Below are 15,584 nucleotides of genomic sequence, written 5' to 3' on the forward strand. Positions count from 1 at the left end.
GCCAGAATCCTCTGTTCCCCCAGGACTGGATCCATCTGCTGCTGCACTCTGGGGCAGGGGCTGCCAGCCCTGCACACCAACCACCTCCCACCAGCTCAGCTGATGGTCCCCAGTCCCAGGGGGTTCCTCTGTGCTGGCTGAGCCCCGAAATGCTCTCAGGAAATCCTGTTCCAAAGGGAGGGAGTGATGTTTTTGTTGATTTTGTTTCCCTGCCCCTGTGTTCCTGCAGAAGAACGTCAGCTCCAGGGGCTACGCGCTCTCCTTCGACATCACTGCTCACTTCTTCAGGGTGAGTGATGTGCTCCTGTCCTCGGCCTGCTGGGCCTGTCAGGGCTCTGCTTTGCTGCTCCTGGCCCTGACAGAGCTTTCCTCCTTTGCTGCTGCTGTCCTGTGCTCCTGATCCTGACAGAGCTTTCCTTTGCTGCTCCTGTCCTGTGCTCCTGATCCTGACAGAGCTTTCCTTTGCTGTTCCTGTTCTGTGTTCCTGGCCCTGTCAGAGCTTTCCTTCTTTGCTGCTCCTGTCCTCGGCCTGCTGGGGCTCTCCTTTGCTGCTCCTGGCCCTGTCACAGCTTTCCTCCTTTGCTGCTCCTGGCCCTGACAGAGCTTTCCTCCTTTGCTGCTCCTGTCCTCTGCCCCCTGGCCCTGCCAGAGCTCTCCTCCCAGCACACGGGGTGCAGAGGAGCTCTCCTCCTTGGCCCCCTCCTTTTGAGAACTCCTGATTAATTCCCAGAGGAGCAGGAACCAGGGGAGCGAGGGGGAGCGGCGGGAGGAGGCGGTGCTGGAGCAGAATTTCAATACAATGCAGCAAAGCCGTGCGGGGAGGAGCCGCTGGCTGATGCCGCTTTTGCTGGGCCGTGCTGACCCCTACAGTTGTCTCCGATTAGTTTGCACAGCTCAGCGATGGATTGGAGCAGCACACGGGGGTGTGTGGAGCCATCGTGTCCCTTGTCCCCCTGCAGGGCCTGCTGAGTGCCAGCCTGGACTGTGAGGATGCAGCAGAAGGGGTCAGCGAGGCTCTGGCCGCGTGTCAAACCGAGTGTCCCGTGGTGCTCCTCTCTGCAGCGGTGACTGAGCTCATCGTGGGGCTCTGGTCTGGGGGAAATGCAGCTCAGGGAGCTGGTGTAAACACTATCCACCTGTGTGACATTCCACAGAACCTCCCAAAGCCTTTGGAAATTGTGTTTCCAGGGTGGTTTTGAGCTCTGGGTACCTCTGATCCCAGCCCTGGGCTCCTGGGTGCTGCCAGGGGCTGGGTCAGAGTGGAGCTGGGAGGTTTGTCCTGGTCTCTGATGCCCTGTGTGGGGTGTTTGTTACATCCAAGCAACCAAACTGCCCCAAACCCCGGGTTTTATTCCCTGTCCTGTGTGTAATAAATCCCTGTGTGCAGTTTTCCACAGGGATTCATGCTTTGGTGCATGTGTTGAGCTTGGCCATTGCCCTGTGGAGCAGCTCTTTGATTCTGGGTGTTCCTGCAGAGCAGTCCCAGGGGCACCGTGGTGTGAGCATGGTCACAACTGACCCTCTGCGTTTCCAGGATGTGAAATTTCTCCATTTCTGATGTGTGCATGCACAGCTTGGGCACTTTCACTGGGCAGAGGGGAAGATCCCCTTTGCCTGAGTGCCTGGCTGTACCTGACTGTGAGCACTGAGCCCCCCACTAATGCTGCTGTCCCCATCTGTGTCCCCAGCTCTGGTGGCCGAGGCTGGAGCCAGCACTTTGCTGCCAGTGGAAGAGGCTCTTTGGGGGTCCCCTTGCAGGAGAACTGGCCAGGCTGAGGGGCTGGCACAGCTCAGGCACCAGGTGGGTGTGAGGGATGGGGCAGGAGCTGCTCTCGTGGGCTGAGGCTGCCGGGACAGACAGACAGACAGACAGACAGACTCCTCTCGCTCCAAATGGGTGAGGATGGCTCAGGCTCAGTCTGGCCCTGTGTGTGGTGTGGGTCACAGTGCTCCCCCCTTTGCTGCCTGGATTTGGGGATCTGGGCTCCTGAAGCTGCTCCCTGGCTGCTTCCTCCTGTGCCTCTCCCTACACTGTCAGTGCCCTGCAGCTTTTCTGCAGAATTGGGAATTTGTGCAAGGATCTCCTGGCAGGTTATGGCAGGTGATGATCACATGCTGCTGTAGTGTGGAGTCACTGCTGATGAAAGGGATTGGAGAATGCTGCTGTCTGCTTCTAGATTTGGCTTTTTTACAGCTGTCTCCATGTAGCATCATTCACCAAAACTGAGAGAATGATTTATCTTCTTGTCCCAGTCACAATTTGCACCTTTACCCAAGTCCCCGATTTCCTCCTCATTCCCAGCAGGATTTTCCCCATTTTTTCCTGCAATCCCATGCCACGTTTGTTCTGTTTGCAGGTTCCTCTGCTCAGGAGCAGCTTTCCCTGCCTCTGACCCGCCCTGGCTCTCAGCTGCCTTCCTGCACGGGGCCCTGCTGCAGCACTCACCCCGAGGGACAGAGGCACTGCACAGGCTGGGCCCTGGGGCAGAGCAGGCAAGGCTGGGGGGGCTCCATCCATCCATCCATCCATCCATCCATCCATCCATCCATCCATCCATCCATCCATCCATCCATCCATCCATCCATCCATCCATCATCCATCCATCCCTCTGCTCTCATTTCATCCCTCCGCACCTGAAAGCCACAAACGGGAGGTCTCTGGCTCAGAGGAGCTGTCCTGAGTTAGTGCTGCACCCCTGGTAACCCCTGCTGGGAATTCTTGCTGCTGGATAGTTGATAAAAGTGCCTGTAAATTGCCAGGTGCTAAATTCTTATCCTCGAGGCAAAGTTGTTCCAAGCTTCAACTTTTACCTCAGGCTCTGGCTCCTGGGAGGGCTGTGGAGGTTGTTCAACAGCTGCTTTGGAAACTGGAGCTGGACAGAGCCCTGCAGAGAGGGAGAGCTCAGTCCATGGTGCCAGGATTGCCTCTCCCTCCAACAGGAGCAGTCCTTGTGGGTTTTAGCTCTTGGCTGGGAAGTTGAGGAGATGCAGGATTTTGTGAGACAGCAGTGCAGGCGTTTTGGGGCTCTGGGAAGTTGTGCTGGGATTCCCAGACAGAGATTTCCTGAGGGTTTGCCCAGGTGTGGGGCAGGAGGTGGCTCAGGCCGTCACCTCAGTGCGGGGAATTCTTTGGAAGGGGAATTCTCTGGAGGGCTCTGCTGAGGAGGAAGCTGGGCTGCTGATTGCCAGGGAAGAGCCAGGGTCAGAGCTCAGCCTTGGCAGTGTCCCTGTGCCAGAGGGACACAGGTGACAGTGCTGAAGCAGAACCTCAGGCTTGCTCTGGAGGTTTCCTTGCTGCAGGCAGCAGCTCCTCTCTCTGTGGGATTGTGCTGGGCTGGAGGCAGAAGGTGCCAGCCAGGACCTGGTGTCACTGAGAGCACACAGGGAATAACTGCAGCTCCCACCTCAGAATCCCTGCAGGGTGAATTGAGTTCCTGCCAGGGGCAGTGAGAGCCATGGGAGGGCTGGGGGTACCTGGGGTCTGTGCTCCATCAGGCTGGGAAGGCACCTGGAAGGTGAAATGTTGAAATTCCCCGAGTTCCAAGTCACCATCACAACTCACAGGCAGCCTCTTTTCCTTGCAGCTCCTGGTTGCTCTGCTGTTCTTCTCACTGCTGGATCTCATCTCAGCCAGAATAGCACCAAAGGTGAGCTCAGCCCCAGGGAACTCTGCTGGCACTGGATGTGTCTCATCAGCGTGGTATGCTGCCCAAAAATGCTTTGTGGGAAGGCTGGGAGCTGGTTCTGCCCGGAGGAAGGGATCAGCAGCACCCCAGACAAGGCTGCTGAAAGCCCTTCTGTTCCCATCAGATTAAACCTGCCTTTCCCTCTCTCCCTGACGTTATCTCCCCTTCCACTGCTTTTATTCCTGCTCCTGGCTGATTTATTATTTCCAGTTTGCTGTTCAGACTTTTCACCTCCCAGGTAGTGCAGGAGCCTGGTGTCTCACTCAGCCTCTGTGCAGATCTCACATCTGTCAGATGAGGCTTTTCCTCAGACTGCATGGCAGAAGGGCTGCCCAGGAAGGAGGAGCAGCAGTTTCCAAATGGTTTGATGCTGTCTGTGAAGGAGCAGAGATGACAGAGGATGCAGATGCAGGATGCAGAGCTGCCTGTGGAGGCTTGGTTCTGTCCCTGTGTGTCACCTCAGCTGTGGAGTGCAGCCATTTGGGGAGTCACCTCCCAGAGGGGCTCAGGGAGCAGATTCAGGCACAAGGAACCACCTGGTCTCAGTCTGCCCTTGGGAGAGCCTGGGGGAAGAGCCAGGGAGGAGAGAAACACCCTGGGCAGGCAGAGCTGGGGTTAATGCACTGAAATGAGTAATGAAAACAAACCCCACAATAACCCCAGGACATGGCACTAGAGAGGTCAGGGGGGACAGGGGCTGCTCCATGGGGTGGGTGCAGGATGTGCAGTGGTCTCTTGGCTAATCCAGCTTGGATGGGGCTTGCAGCAGCCTGGGCTGGTGGAAGGTGGCCCTGCCATGGCAGAAGGGTGGGATTGGATCATCTTTAAGCTCCCTTCCAACCCAAACCATTCCATGGTGCAGCTTTGCCCTCTCTCAGCCCTTGGTGAGGAGGGCACTGCCTTGCTCTGGTGCCCAATTCCCTGGGGGAACCCAGGCTGCAGGTGAGGGGAAGATTTGGGGTGAACTCCTGGGGTCCTTTGGCAGAGCCCTTCATGTGCAGCCCCTTGTGGGGGCTCCTCCCTGCTCTGATGCAAGCACGGCCCAGGAGCAAGGAGAGCTCTCCTGTGTGACTCCCAGGAAGGAGTGGATTTCCAGACCTCTCTGGAATGGTCCCTGCAGATCCTGCAGTGCCTGCGAGGGAGGGGCACGGCCTGGCCCCTGCTCTTCCAGTCAGCAGAGGGAGGTGAGTCCTGTCCCCAGGGGCTGCAGGGACATCCTTGCCTTGGGGTGTCCCTGGCAGAAGGGGCTGCTGGGCCCTTGGAAGCTGCACAAAAACCCCTTGTGTGAAAGCTGAGAGCATCCTGCCCCTGTCCCAGAGCGTGGCAGTCCCAGCTGATGGTCAGGAGTGCCTGAACTCAGTCTGTCAGGCAGAAAAAGCCTGAGGGGACAATTTCCTTCTCTTGCTGTCACCACCCCTGAGCACCACCTGCATTTATTGCGGCCTGGAAGGCAGCTGTGCAGCCCCTGTGCTGCTGCAGGGCCAGGAGGGGTGAGGGGGGGCTCTCTGAAGGTCTCGGTGTCCCTGCTGTCCCCTCAGTGCTCCTCCTGTCCCTGCAGCCCCCGGGAGCTTCCACGTCCTGCACAGAGCGGCTTCGCAGCGGCACACGCGGCTCCTGCCCCTGGCCTTCTACAGGTACTGGGAGGGGCATGGGGCATGGCTGGCACCCACAGCAGCTGGCACAGGGGTGCCAGCACTGCTGGCCTGTGGGTGAGCACAGTCAGCCCTTCCCTGAGGCACAGAGAGCCTCGTCAGGCTCGGTGCTGTTTGAGGAGCCCTGGAGCTCTTGCCAAAGAGCTGTGCCAGCAGTGTCCCTTCAGCCCTGTGCTCCAAACACGAGGTCTGGGAGCTGCCTTTGCCTCCTGGGATGCCACGGCACTCAGTCAGACATGGCAAAGCAGCAGCTGTGTGTGCCACGGCCCCAGAGCTAACAGAGCCCGTGTGTGACCCCTCCAGCCTCACCCCCGGCTTCCAGCAGGAGCTGCTCCAGCAGGAGCCCACCTTCCTCAGCGTGGCTCTCCAGATGTACATCCAGCTGCTGCAGCTCTTTGTGGAAGGGCAAGTCCTGCCACAGTCTGATCAGGACCCCACTGAGCATGTAAGCAAAGCCTGGACTCTTTATTCTCCTGTCATAAACTCCCAGAATGGATTGGGCTGGAAATCACCTTAAACCTCAGCCTGTTCCACCCCCTGCCCTGGGCAGGGGCACCTTCCACTGTCCCAGGGTGCTCCAAACCCCATCCAACCTGGCCTTGGGCACTGCCAGGGAAGGGACAGCCACAGCTGCTCTGGGCACCTGGGCCAGGGCCTCTCACAGAAACATTTATTCCAAATACCCAGTCTAAATCCACCCCTCTCCAGCTCAAAACCTCTTGTAACTGATCATGTTCTTCAGCTCTTCCCTGCAGCAGCACTTGCAGCATCTCTCATTCCCACCTTCCCGTGCTCCTGCAGGTTCCTCATCCCCTGGGACAGAGAGAACTGCCAGGGCTGCTCCCAAACCCCAAACCCCCCCTGCCCTCTGAGCTGGGACAGCCTCGGCTGGGGGGTCCCAACAGGGCTGTGGCTTCTGCTTCTCTTCTGGAGCAGGGACTGAACTGAGGGTGATATTTTGCCCACACTGTCACTCTTGTGTCCTGCAGGATCCCCTGGAGCTGATCTCTGCAGCCCGGCAGTTCCTGCTGGGAGCCATCCCCCACTGCCCCGCCCGGAGCCTTGGCAACATCCAGCCGGTATGAGCCGTGTTCCCCTTATCCAGCCGGTAGGAGCAGTGCTCCCCTTTGCTGCCAGTGTGAGCTGGGAGTGCTGCTGCAGCTCCCCGGGCACTGATCCCCGACCTGTGCCGAGCCCATGCTGCTCTGACCCACCTGGGGATGCTCTGTGCCCCCCTGACCCACCTGGGGGTGTTCCCTGCTCTCCTGACCCACCTGGGGACATCCCGTGCTGCTCTGACCCACCTGGGGATGCTCTGTCTCACCTGGGGATGCTCAGTGCCCCCCTGACCCACCTGGGGATGCTCTGTGCCCCCCTGACCCACCTGGGGATGCTCTGTGCCCCCCTGACCCACCTGGGGGTGCCCAGTGCTGCTCTGACTCACCTGGACATGCTTTGTGCTGCTCTGTCTCACCTGGGAGCAGGGGCACCCCTGGTGCCCAGCCGTGCCATGGCCTCCTCCTCCACATCCTCCACCGCTCCCAGCACATCCAGCCCTGCCCTCCTGTGGCCGTTCCTGCTCGGTCCAAGGGAATTGTCAGGCACAGCCACGGCCATGAGTGGAGTTTCCCCCTCCTCTGCCTGTGCTTGGCTGAGAAGGCAGCAAAAGGCCCCGGTGCTGCTGGAACTGGCCTTGGGGAAGCTGGAGCAGCTCTAACCTGGCTCCCTGCCCTTCCCCAGCTCCTCAGCACCTGTGAAGAACTGGACCCCGAGCTGGCAGCTACCCTTCGGCACTTCTGCCGGCCTGCTGAGGACGTGGAGCTGGAGGAGGAGCTGGAACTGTTCTGAGGAATGGACACTCAGCCCAACACCTCACACCTGACACAAGGAGCCACCTTTCTCACCTGGGCCATTTTTTTTTTTTCAAATTACTTTGTAAATAATTTATTACAAGCATAACCATGAAGCTCTTGTTACAATAAAAAGTAGGTTACAAATTTTCAGTTTAGACTTGCTTTGGGACTCATAATTATGATGTTGGTTTGTTGGTTTTTTTTTTTTCCTTCTTCTTTTCCAAAACAAAATGTCTCCTTGAAGTTGTCCCACTGTCCTCTGTCCCCCTGGAGCCCCCAGGGTCACCTCTGTGCAGGCAGGGGGCAGTTGTGGCCAACTTGGTTTGCACAAGGTGTGTGTGGGGCTGGGGGACACGGCGGTGCCGCCAGCGTCCCTCCCCGGGGTTAGAGTACAACACTGCTGAGTCAGACGTGAGCATGGCAATCACTGCATGAGAACAAGCCTTTCTGAGCAAGCTGAAGCTAATTCCACCGAGTTCTTTGGGAGACTAAAACGTAGATTAAAAATCTCCGGTGCCGGATGGCTCCTACGGGGCCGGGCTGGGATGGCCCAGGCTGGGGTGGCTCCTGCGCCCTCAGGTGGGCTCGGGCTCCGCAGTCACTTCTGGCTTCACCGCCTGGCCCTGCGCAGTCCCTGCAGCAGTGAGGAGCACCAGGGGCTCCGGCTCCAGCGCCTTGCCCTTGTCCTGAGCCTGGGTCAGGGGGTGCACCATGGACATGTGCACGTTGAGGTTGTGCGCCTTCTCGAAGCGCTTCCCGCACTGGTCGCACGCGAACTCCAGCTCGGCCTCCGCTTTGTGCTTGGTCATGTGGTACTTGAGGGAGGCGCGCTGGCGGCACTGGAACCCGCAGATCTCACACCTGCGGGGCACAGGGGCTCAGCACAGCCTGCTGTGCCCCCAGCCAGGGCAGGGGCTGGGGCTGGGAATGGACACTGAGCCTGCTGCTGCCCCCTCAGCCAGGAGAGGGGCTGGGAATGGACACTGAGCCTGCTGCTGCCCCCCCAGCCAGGACAGGGGCTGGGGCTGGGAATGGACACTGAGCCTGCTGCTGTCCCCCCAGCCAGGAGAGGGGCTGGGAATGGACACTGAGCCTGCTGCTGCCCCCTCAGCCAGGACAGGGGCTGGGAATGGACACTGAGCCTGCTGCTGCCCCCTCAGCCAGCAGGGCTGGGGCTGGAGCAGGGGCTGGGAATGGACACTTCATTAAATCACTGAATCCTGGGGTGGTTTGGGTGGGAAGGGACCTTAAAGCACATCCCATCCCACCCCCTGCCACTATCCACATCCCCCACAGCTTCCACTATCCCAGGCTGCTCCAAGCCTTGTCCAGCCTGGCCTTGAACACTTCCAGGGATGGGGAGTCCACAACCTGTGTCAGGGCCTCACCATCCTCACAGGAGAGAGCATCTTTCCAATATCCCATTTAACCCTGTCCTTTGGCAGTGGGAAGCCATTGCCCCTTGACCTGTTACTCCAGGACTTTGTCCCAAATCCCTCTCCAGTTTTCTCCTGGAGCCCCTTTAGGCCCTGCAAGGGGCTCTAAGGTCTCCCTGGAATCTTCTCCAGCCTGAACACACCCAGCACTCTGAGCCTTTCCTCACAGCAGAGGTGCTCCATGACCCTGCCCTCATTCATTCCATTTAAAGCGATCCAGGCAGAATGCTGCCAGCTCCAGGCAGGGTTTGCACCCCAGGATTTCCGTGCCAGGGCCAGTGACTGCCTCCTCTATCCCCCCTGGAATCATCACTTACTGCAGGGGCTTCGCTCCCGAGTGCCGCATCTGATGGACCGAGAGGTGTTTGCGTTGCTTGAAGGTCTGCCCGCACTCATCACAGATATAGTTCCGTACCTCTGCCACACAAACAGGGAGTCACGGCTCTGCTGAGCTCCGGGACGGAACTGTACCCTGGGATGTGCCCTGCCCATCAGCTGCCACGCTCCCTGTGTGAATCTGAGCCCCTCCCCTGCACAACAGCTTGCTCCACGTTCACAGGCACACAGGGAGCCCCGTGCCCCCTTCCCCCCGAGCCTCAGCACCCCCCAGCAGGGCACCAGGGCTGTGTGTGCCCTGGCACCCACCTGTGTGGATGAGCTTGACGTGCCGCTGCAGGTACCGGTCGATCATGAACACCTTGTTGCAGCCAGGGTGAGGGCAGGGCCGCTCCCGCACCTCCTCGTGGTGCTCCTTGATGTGTTTCTGCAAAGCAAGGACAGAGCTCCTGACTGGGAACAACCTGATCCCCAAAAAACACTGAGACCACCACGTGCAAACCCAGGGTTTGCATCCCAATCCAGCCCTGGCAGCAGGGGCTGCAGCTGGACACAGGGCAGCCTGTTCCTGCTGTGAGCCAGTGGCAGGCTCCAGGACAGGAGAAACAGGGAGAGCCAGAACCTGGAAAAGGCTCCAGGACAGGAGAAACAGGAGAGCCAGAGCCTGGAAAAGGCTCCAGGACAGGAGAACCAGGGAGAGCCAGAGCCTGGAAAAGGCTCCAGGACAGGAGAAACAGGAGAACCAGAGCCTGGAAAAGGCTCCAGGACAGGAGAAATAGAGAGAGCCAGAGCCTGGAAAAGGCTCCAGGACAGGAGAAACAGGGAGAGCCAGAGCCTGGAAAAGGCTCCAGGACAGGAGAAACAGGAGAGCCAGAGCTTGGAAAAGGCTCCAGGACAGGAGAAACAGGGAGAGCCAGAGCCTGGAAAAGGCTCCAGGACAGGAGAACCAGGAGAGCCAGAGCTTGGAAGAGGCTCCAGGACAGGAGAAACAGGAGAGCCAGAGCCTGGAAAAGGCTCCAGGACTCCCAGCAAGCTGCTTTTAGTGGTTCACTGCCTCCTGCAGAGCAGGGTGGGGAATTCAACCCATCAGGGATCCTCTGCTCAATGTAAGTGGCTGCAGAGTGCTGGGAGTCACCAGGGTGGGGCAGGAGCAGAGCCCGAGCTCACCTTCATGCCATCAGCCCCTCTGTAGACAGCAGTGCAGCCCTGGTAAGGACACTTGTAGATGGTGGGCAGCTCCTCCCTGCAAGCAGAGCTGTGTGAGGTGTTGTGGCTGTGGGGCTGCAGCCCAGCCCAGCCCTGAGGGACCCTCCTTACCGTTCACATTTGATTTTTTTTTTCCAGCCTGGCTTAGGACCCGGCTTCTTCCTTATTTTGGGCTCTTCCGCCTTCTTTGCTTCTTTACTGTCGCTTTTCTTGCCAGAAACCCTCCAAGAAAGAACCAGGACAGTGGTTTAAGACTTGATCTTGGTTTTAGACCACCACCAAAGTGCCCCCAGCTGTTACACCTGCTGTGGCCTGGCAGAGCAGCAGCACACACAGCCCCAGGTACACGAGCCAGGCTGTGGCTGTGCCAGGTTGGGGACGAGGGCCCAGCCAGTTTAACCCAGTGGGGAGCTTGGGGGCATCTCTGTGACCCCCAGGCAGGAACAGAGCCCTAAGGAAAGGCATGTCAGCCCCACAGGGGTGGGCACCAGCCCCCCACCCACCCTGAGAGCCCCTTACTTCTTCTCGGGGTAAGGCTCGAAGGAGTCGTCTGAGGATTGCACGTTTCTCTTCTCGCTTTCATCGTCACTCAAGAAGTCCCTGAGAGGGAGAAGCTGCCCTTTACCAAGGTGACCTCGGGCTCACCCTCAGCACCAGCACTTCCCCATTCCCAGCACATCCATCTCCCCCAGGGCACGTGTTCTCCTCCCCGTCCTCTCCCCAGCGCCGGTGAACGCAGCAAGGACCCAAAGCAGGTCCTTTTAGGGCTAAATCTCTGCAAGAATAATCAAACCACTGTCAGGAGAACAAAAAAACGGCTGTTACTGAAAGGATCTATTCATGGGTGAGGGATGTGGCTGCTGCTTCCTCTACTGGGAAAAGGAATTTTGTGGAGCAAGAATGTCACATAATTGTCTGGCGCAGGTTAATGAAGCTGCGGGTCATTCTGCATTCCCTCAAATGGAACAGCCACATTTGGACTTTCCTTTCCCCTCCTTTTAGGCCTTAAGCCATACAAGAAGCAATTAATTCCTGAAGACAGGAAATAGGCAATAAATCCTTGCGGCCCTTTTGATGTGACAGCAGACAGGCTCAGCTGACTCTGGAGTCACTCTGCACTTGGCCCTTTAGACTGGTAATGCCTGGATTCCTGTATTTACAGCCCCATTCCAAACCCCTGTGTTGGACTGAGCCAAATCCTCGCTCACAACGGACTGCAGAGCTGCCAGGTCCCTCCCTCTCCCATTTCCCAGTTAAAGCAAACAGAGTGGTGGTTTCTCCACGTGCCACCCCGTGCCTGCATTCCCGCTCCCACTGCTCTCCCACAGCAGCTCCTGCTCCTTCCCCAGCAGAGAGGGGACAAGCAGGGCCAGGATTGCTGGGAGCAGCCCACAAACACGGAGCACACGTGTGTGCAAACCCCCAGAGCACAGGAGGGAGCTCAGAGCCCCAGTGCCATGAGCTCTGTGGTGGCAGAGCCACGGCTCTGAGCCCCTGGTGCTGGTGGAGAAAGAGCTCTCCGGGCTGGGGGTTCCCACTGGCAAAGAAGACATTTAGGCTGTGTTAAACCCACTCTTCTCTCACCCCTCAGAAAGGTCACTGAACTCGTCTTTTACCCGCTCATCCGACGTTGCAGACAGAACCTGCTTCCCACTCAACTGGCCTAGGGAAGGAAGGAAGGAGAACACGGTGGGTTACAAGGAAAAGCAGCAGAGCCCTGGTGGCCAAGGAGGAGCTGACTGCTCTGGCTGCACTCGCTGGTCACACCGTAGGGAACATGTGCTCCGTGGCAATCAGTGATTGTCTGAATCAAACTGTCCCCTCTGCCCAGAAACGGCTCTCCCTGAGCTCCACCCTGACCCTGCAGCTCCCAGGAGCAGCTCTTGGTTCCTCCTGTGACACCTGTAACTGAGGGAATTGTCCCCAGCTGCCAGTCTTGTGTCCAGCAGCTGACATCTCCTGTGGGTGCTGGAGCTAAACACGGCCCCACTTCTGGAACTCAAAATGGGTGTTAATTCTTCACTTCTGTTAGTGGTGTTTGGGGCAGTGCACCCAGCCCAAACCCACCCAGCAGTTTTCCTTTAGGGGCAGAAGGGCCTCCTGGGATTCAGCATCAGCTGCTGCACAGCAGGGAAACCCAGCTTCAGGATCAAGCCAAAGGAAACATCTGGCAAACAGGGTGCTGAGAGGAACCAGTGACCATTCCATGTCCCCAGGAAGAGCCTGGCAGCAGGGTCTCCCCTCCATCAGAATGGGAACAGCAGGCAGGGACAGGAGTATGACCCTGTATTCCCCTGTCCCTTCTGGACAGCTCAGCATCCTCCTCCTCAATCAGAGGCCAATCTCTGAGCCCTTCCCAGAAGGATCTGTGCTCTCCTTGAGGAACAGCAGTCTCCAAGGAGAGGGCCCAGCCCCTTGTCACTCCCTGGGCCACCTCTCCAGCTCCCTTTCCTTCCCCTGAGGCCAGAGCAGAGCTCAGGAAGCAAATCCCTTACCTGTGGCAGTGCTCAGAGGGGAGATGGGCTGCGGCAGGGCCTGCTCCCGGACGGAGGTGTTGCCGTCCAGCCGCGAGGGAGACGGATCCCTGTCCTGCGTGGGCTCCTTCTCCACACACCCCGTGCTCCCCGTGCTGGGGGGCTGCTGGCCAGGAGCTGTCCTTGCTGCAGCCTGCTGGGCTCTGGGGGCAGCAACAGCCTCGGCCCCGTTGTCAGTCAGGCGCTGCTGCGCCGGGCCCTTGCCCCAGTCACACCTGAGGGCGGCGGCGGTGTCGAGCAGCGCGGAGCCACAGTCCGAGCCCGTGTCCATGACGTAGTCGTGGCCGTCGGCGCAGCCCCAGGAGGCGCGGAGCACCCCGCAGTACTCGGAGGAGAGCACGCTGCGCAGCGCCGGCACCGAGGCGCAGCCCCCGGCGTGAGCGTGCGCCCAGCGCACCAGGCTGTGCAGGCACTGCGGGCTGGACGTGATCAGCTCCACTGCCGGGGAGGGGAGGGGAGGGGAGAGGAGAGGAGGGGCAGCGCAGTCAGGCCCGGGCACACGGGGATGTGGAGCTGCTCCCCCTCCCAGGGGTGTCCCACAAGGCAGGTGGGAACCACCCCGTTTCCCTTCCCGAAATTTCATTTCATTCACCGGGGCAGTGCCAGCGCCTGCTCCTATTTCCTCACAGAACCACTGAGGATGGAAACAACCCTTGAGATCACCGAGTCCAACCCATGACCAAACAGCACCCTGTCAGCCACACCAGAGCACTGAGTCTTTCCTTAAACACCTCCATCCAGTTTTTCCCTAAACACCTCCAGGGACAGTGGCTGCACCACCTCCCTCCATCATTCACAGCTAAAAGGGTATTGCATATTTCCAGTTGTCACCAGTGTCCAACACCAGCTAGGACAGGACTGGCACTGCCACCCAAATCTGCTCTGTCTGCTCTTTCCATCCCCAGGTGAGTCTCTGCCTGTCTGGCCCTGCTCAGGAAGGTGAAGATAGCCCTGAGCAGCCAAAGGGAGGAAGGAGAACCTTAACCAGCTGTGTCAAAGGACACCAAAACCCCCTAAACATGGTCATTTCCCACCACCCATCATCCCAGCCCTTTGCAGGTGCTGGGGCAGAAAGAAAAAGAGGGTGGGCACTCACCCAGGCAGGAGGCACCTCCTTCCATACCCGGCTGTGCCTGGACCCCGCTGCTCCTGCAAAAACCAGAGGGGCACAGTGGGGTTTGGGGGTCACGGAGGGACCATGGGGCAGCACGGGGAAACACGGGGCAGCACAGGGGAGCAGAGCACAGCACTGCTCCCGTGAGGTGAGGAAGGCCACGTACTTTCCTTTGGCCTTGGCGTGGCCCGTGGGCGAGGCGTTCACCCTCTGGATGAAGGCGCGGAGCACGCTGCGGCACTTGTAGAACTGGGCATGGCATTTCTTGCACACGAACTGGGGCAGCGCGGGGTCCTGGCGCACCGCCACGCCCACCAGGCGCTGGAAGTCGGCGAAGAACACCTGGTCCACGCGGCGCTGCTTCTCCGAGCTCTCGCCCAGCACGGGCACCTTGCCGAAGGCATGCCGCAGGCTCCGCGAGGAGAACTTGCCGTGGCACAGGCGGCAGTAGCCGGTGCTCAGCGCTCGGCCGATTCCTGCCCGGGAGGAGCAAACGCGGCTGCTGAGAGGTGGCATCGAGGTGTTCCCCTCCCCTCCATCCCAGCTGCCGCCCTAGCCCTGCCTTCAGCAAAGCACGGGAGATCCAGGCAGGAAAAGAACAGCAGCTGACCCAAAATCAGCCCTTCTGGCCCCACTGTGCCAGCGGCAGAGCCTGCTCTGCGCTGTGGGGTTCCCAGGACTCTGCCAATGCCATGCCTTGGTTCCAGCAGCTGTTCCTGGGTGTTCATCTCCCAAGGATTTACAGCTGGCATTGTGTCCCTTGGCTGCCCCAGCGCTGGCTGTCCCATCCCTCAGCTCCCCAGCAGCGTCACCTGTGCCATTCCCACTCTGTGAGATGATCTCCATCCCTCTGCTGCATTCCAGGTATGATGGGAATCCCGAGCACGGCCCCCTCCCAGCCCTGATCCAACCCAGCCGTGCTCTGAACCCTGGGGTGGGAGCGGGCTGCCAGGACGGCTGGGACAGGGTGGTGGGACAGGGCAGCACCTCCCGGGGGTCTGAACCCCCCGTTAGAGCGTGCCCCGCATGCCAGCCGCGGGCCCGGGGCAACGCCGGTGTCCCAGCACCCACCGGAGCCGTTGGAGATCCCGCTTATCTCCTGCCCCAGCTGCAGCACACCCGGGTATCGGCCACCCCAAACCGGGATGGAGGGAGGGTCCCAGGCACCCCCAAACCGGGATGGCGGGAGGGTCCCGAGCACGCTCAAACCGTGACGGAGGGAGGGTCCCGGTCACCGCCAAACCGGAGCAGGCAGCGGCAGAGCACCCCGAGATAGCGGGAGAAGTCCCCGCTCTCCCCGTGTGCCGAATTGCTCCTTACCTTGCCGTTACCGGCACCGGGATGTTCCGTGTTTCAGGGGGCAGAAACTCCACACAAACGGGCAAATTCTGACCTGCCGCCCGCTCGGCACCGAGCCCCGGGACGGGGGCTCTGACCCGGCCGTACGGAGGGAGCCCCGCCACACCGAGCCCCGCCCGTACCCGGTGCTCGCAGCCCGTGCCGGTGGCGGCCGGTCCCGCCCGTGCCCCCGCGGCGGTTCCGGCCCCGGGGAAACGGCTCCGGCCGTGCCCCCGCTCCCCCCGCCCCGGTCCCCGCGCTCGGGCCTCACCTGCCTCCGGTGCGCAGGCGGCGGCCGCGGGGGGCTCGGCGGGCTCGGAGCCGCGGGCGGCCGTGCCGGGGGTCCGGCGGGGCGCGGGGGGGGCCCGGGGGCCGCCCGGGGCCGCCAGGAACCGCCCGCGCCGATCGCGCTTCATCGTCCCCGCCGGG

The 15,584-nt window shown here is 60.0% G+C and overlaps 2 protein-coding genes across 3 annotated transcripts in view; one reads left to right on the plus strand and one right to left on the minus strand.

Moving 5' to 3' along the window:
* The window catches only part of FANCA (FA complementation group A), a 35,205-nt gene extending 27,948 nt beyond the window's left edge, over nt 1–7,257 (plus strand). For both annotated transcript variants that reach the window (XM_074550678.1, XM_074550679.1), the window contains exons 34-43: nt 230–289; nt 960–1,064; nt 1,689–1,801; nt 2,358–2,493; nt 3,585–3,647; nt 4,765–4,870; nt 5,245–5,320; nt 5,642–5,783; nt 6,328–6,417; nt 7,079–7,257. In XM_074550678.1, the coding sequence (XP_074406779.1) occupies nt 230–289; nt 960–1,064; nt 1,689–1,801; nt 2,358–2,493; nt 3,585–3,647; nt 4,765–4,870; nt 5,245–5,320; nt 5,642–5,783; nt 6,328–6,417; nt 7,079–7,186 (999 nt within the window). In that variant the 3' untranslated portion in view covers nt 7,187–7,257. The remainder of the gene's footprint in view (nt 1–229; nt 290–959; nt 1,065–1,688; nt 1,802–2,357; nt 2,494–3,584; nt 3,648–4,764; nt 4,871–5,244; nt 5,321–5,641; nt 5,784–6,327; nt 6,418–7,078) is intronic.
* Nucleotides 7,258–7,379: 122 nt separating this feature from the next.
* On the minus strand, nt 7,380–15,571 carry ZNF276 (zinc finger protein 276). Its single transcript, XM_074550691.1, has 11 exons — nt 15,427–15,571; nt 13,984–14,293; nt 13,800–13,852; nt 12,665–13,141; nt 11,754–11,832; nt 10,689–10,769; nt 10,281–10,391; nt 10,131–10,206; nt 9,273–9,390; nt 8,945–9,044; nt 7,380–8,052 (listed from the first exon to the last, which is right to left on the minus strand). The coding sequence occupies exons 1-11, from the start codon at nt 15,569–15,571 to the stop codon at nt 7,767–7,769; spliced, it is 1,836 nt and encodes a 611-aa protein (XP_074406792.1). The 3' UTR covers nt 7,380–7,766.
* Between the last annotated feature and the right edge of the window lie 13 nt (nt 15,572–15,584).

This window comes from Zonotrichia albicollis, chromosome 13 (genome assembly GCF_047830755.1).
Source record: "Zonotrichia albicollis isolate bZonAlb1 chromosome 13, bZonAlb1.hap1, whole genome shotgun sequence".
NCBI lineage: Eukaryota > Metazoa > Chordata > Aves > Passeriformes > Passerellidae > Zonotrichia > Zonotrichia albicollis.

Coding starts and splice junctions, on each gene's coding strand:
- ZNF276 (XM_074550691.1), bottom strand. CDS start 15,571: ATGAAGCGCGATCGGCGCGGGCGGTTCCTGGCGGCCCCGGGCGGCCCC. Junction 14,294..15,426: donor CGCCTGCGCACCGGAGGCAG/GTGAGGCCCGAG, acceptor CCTCCCGGGCAG/GAATCGGCCGAGCGCTGAGC. Junction 10,770..11,753: donor TTCAGTGACCTTTCTGAGGG/GTGAGAGAAGAG, acceptor TCTCCCTCTCAG/GGACTTCTTGAGTGACGATG.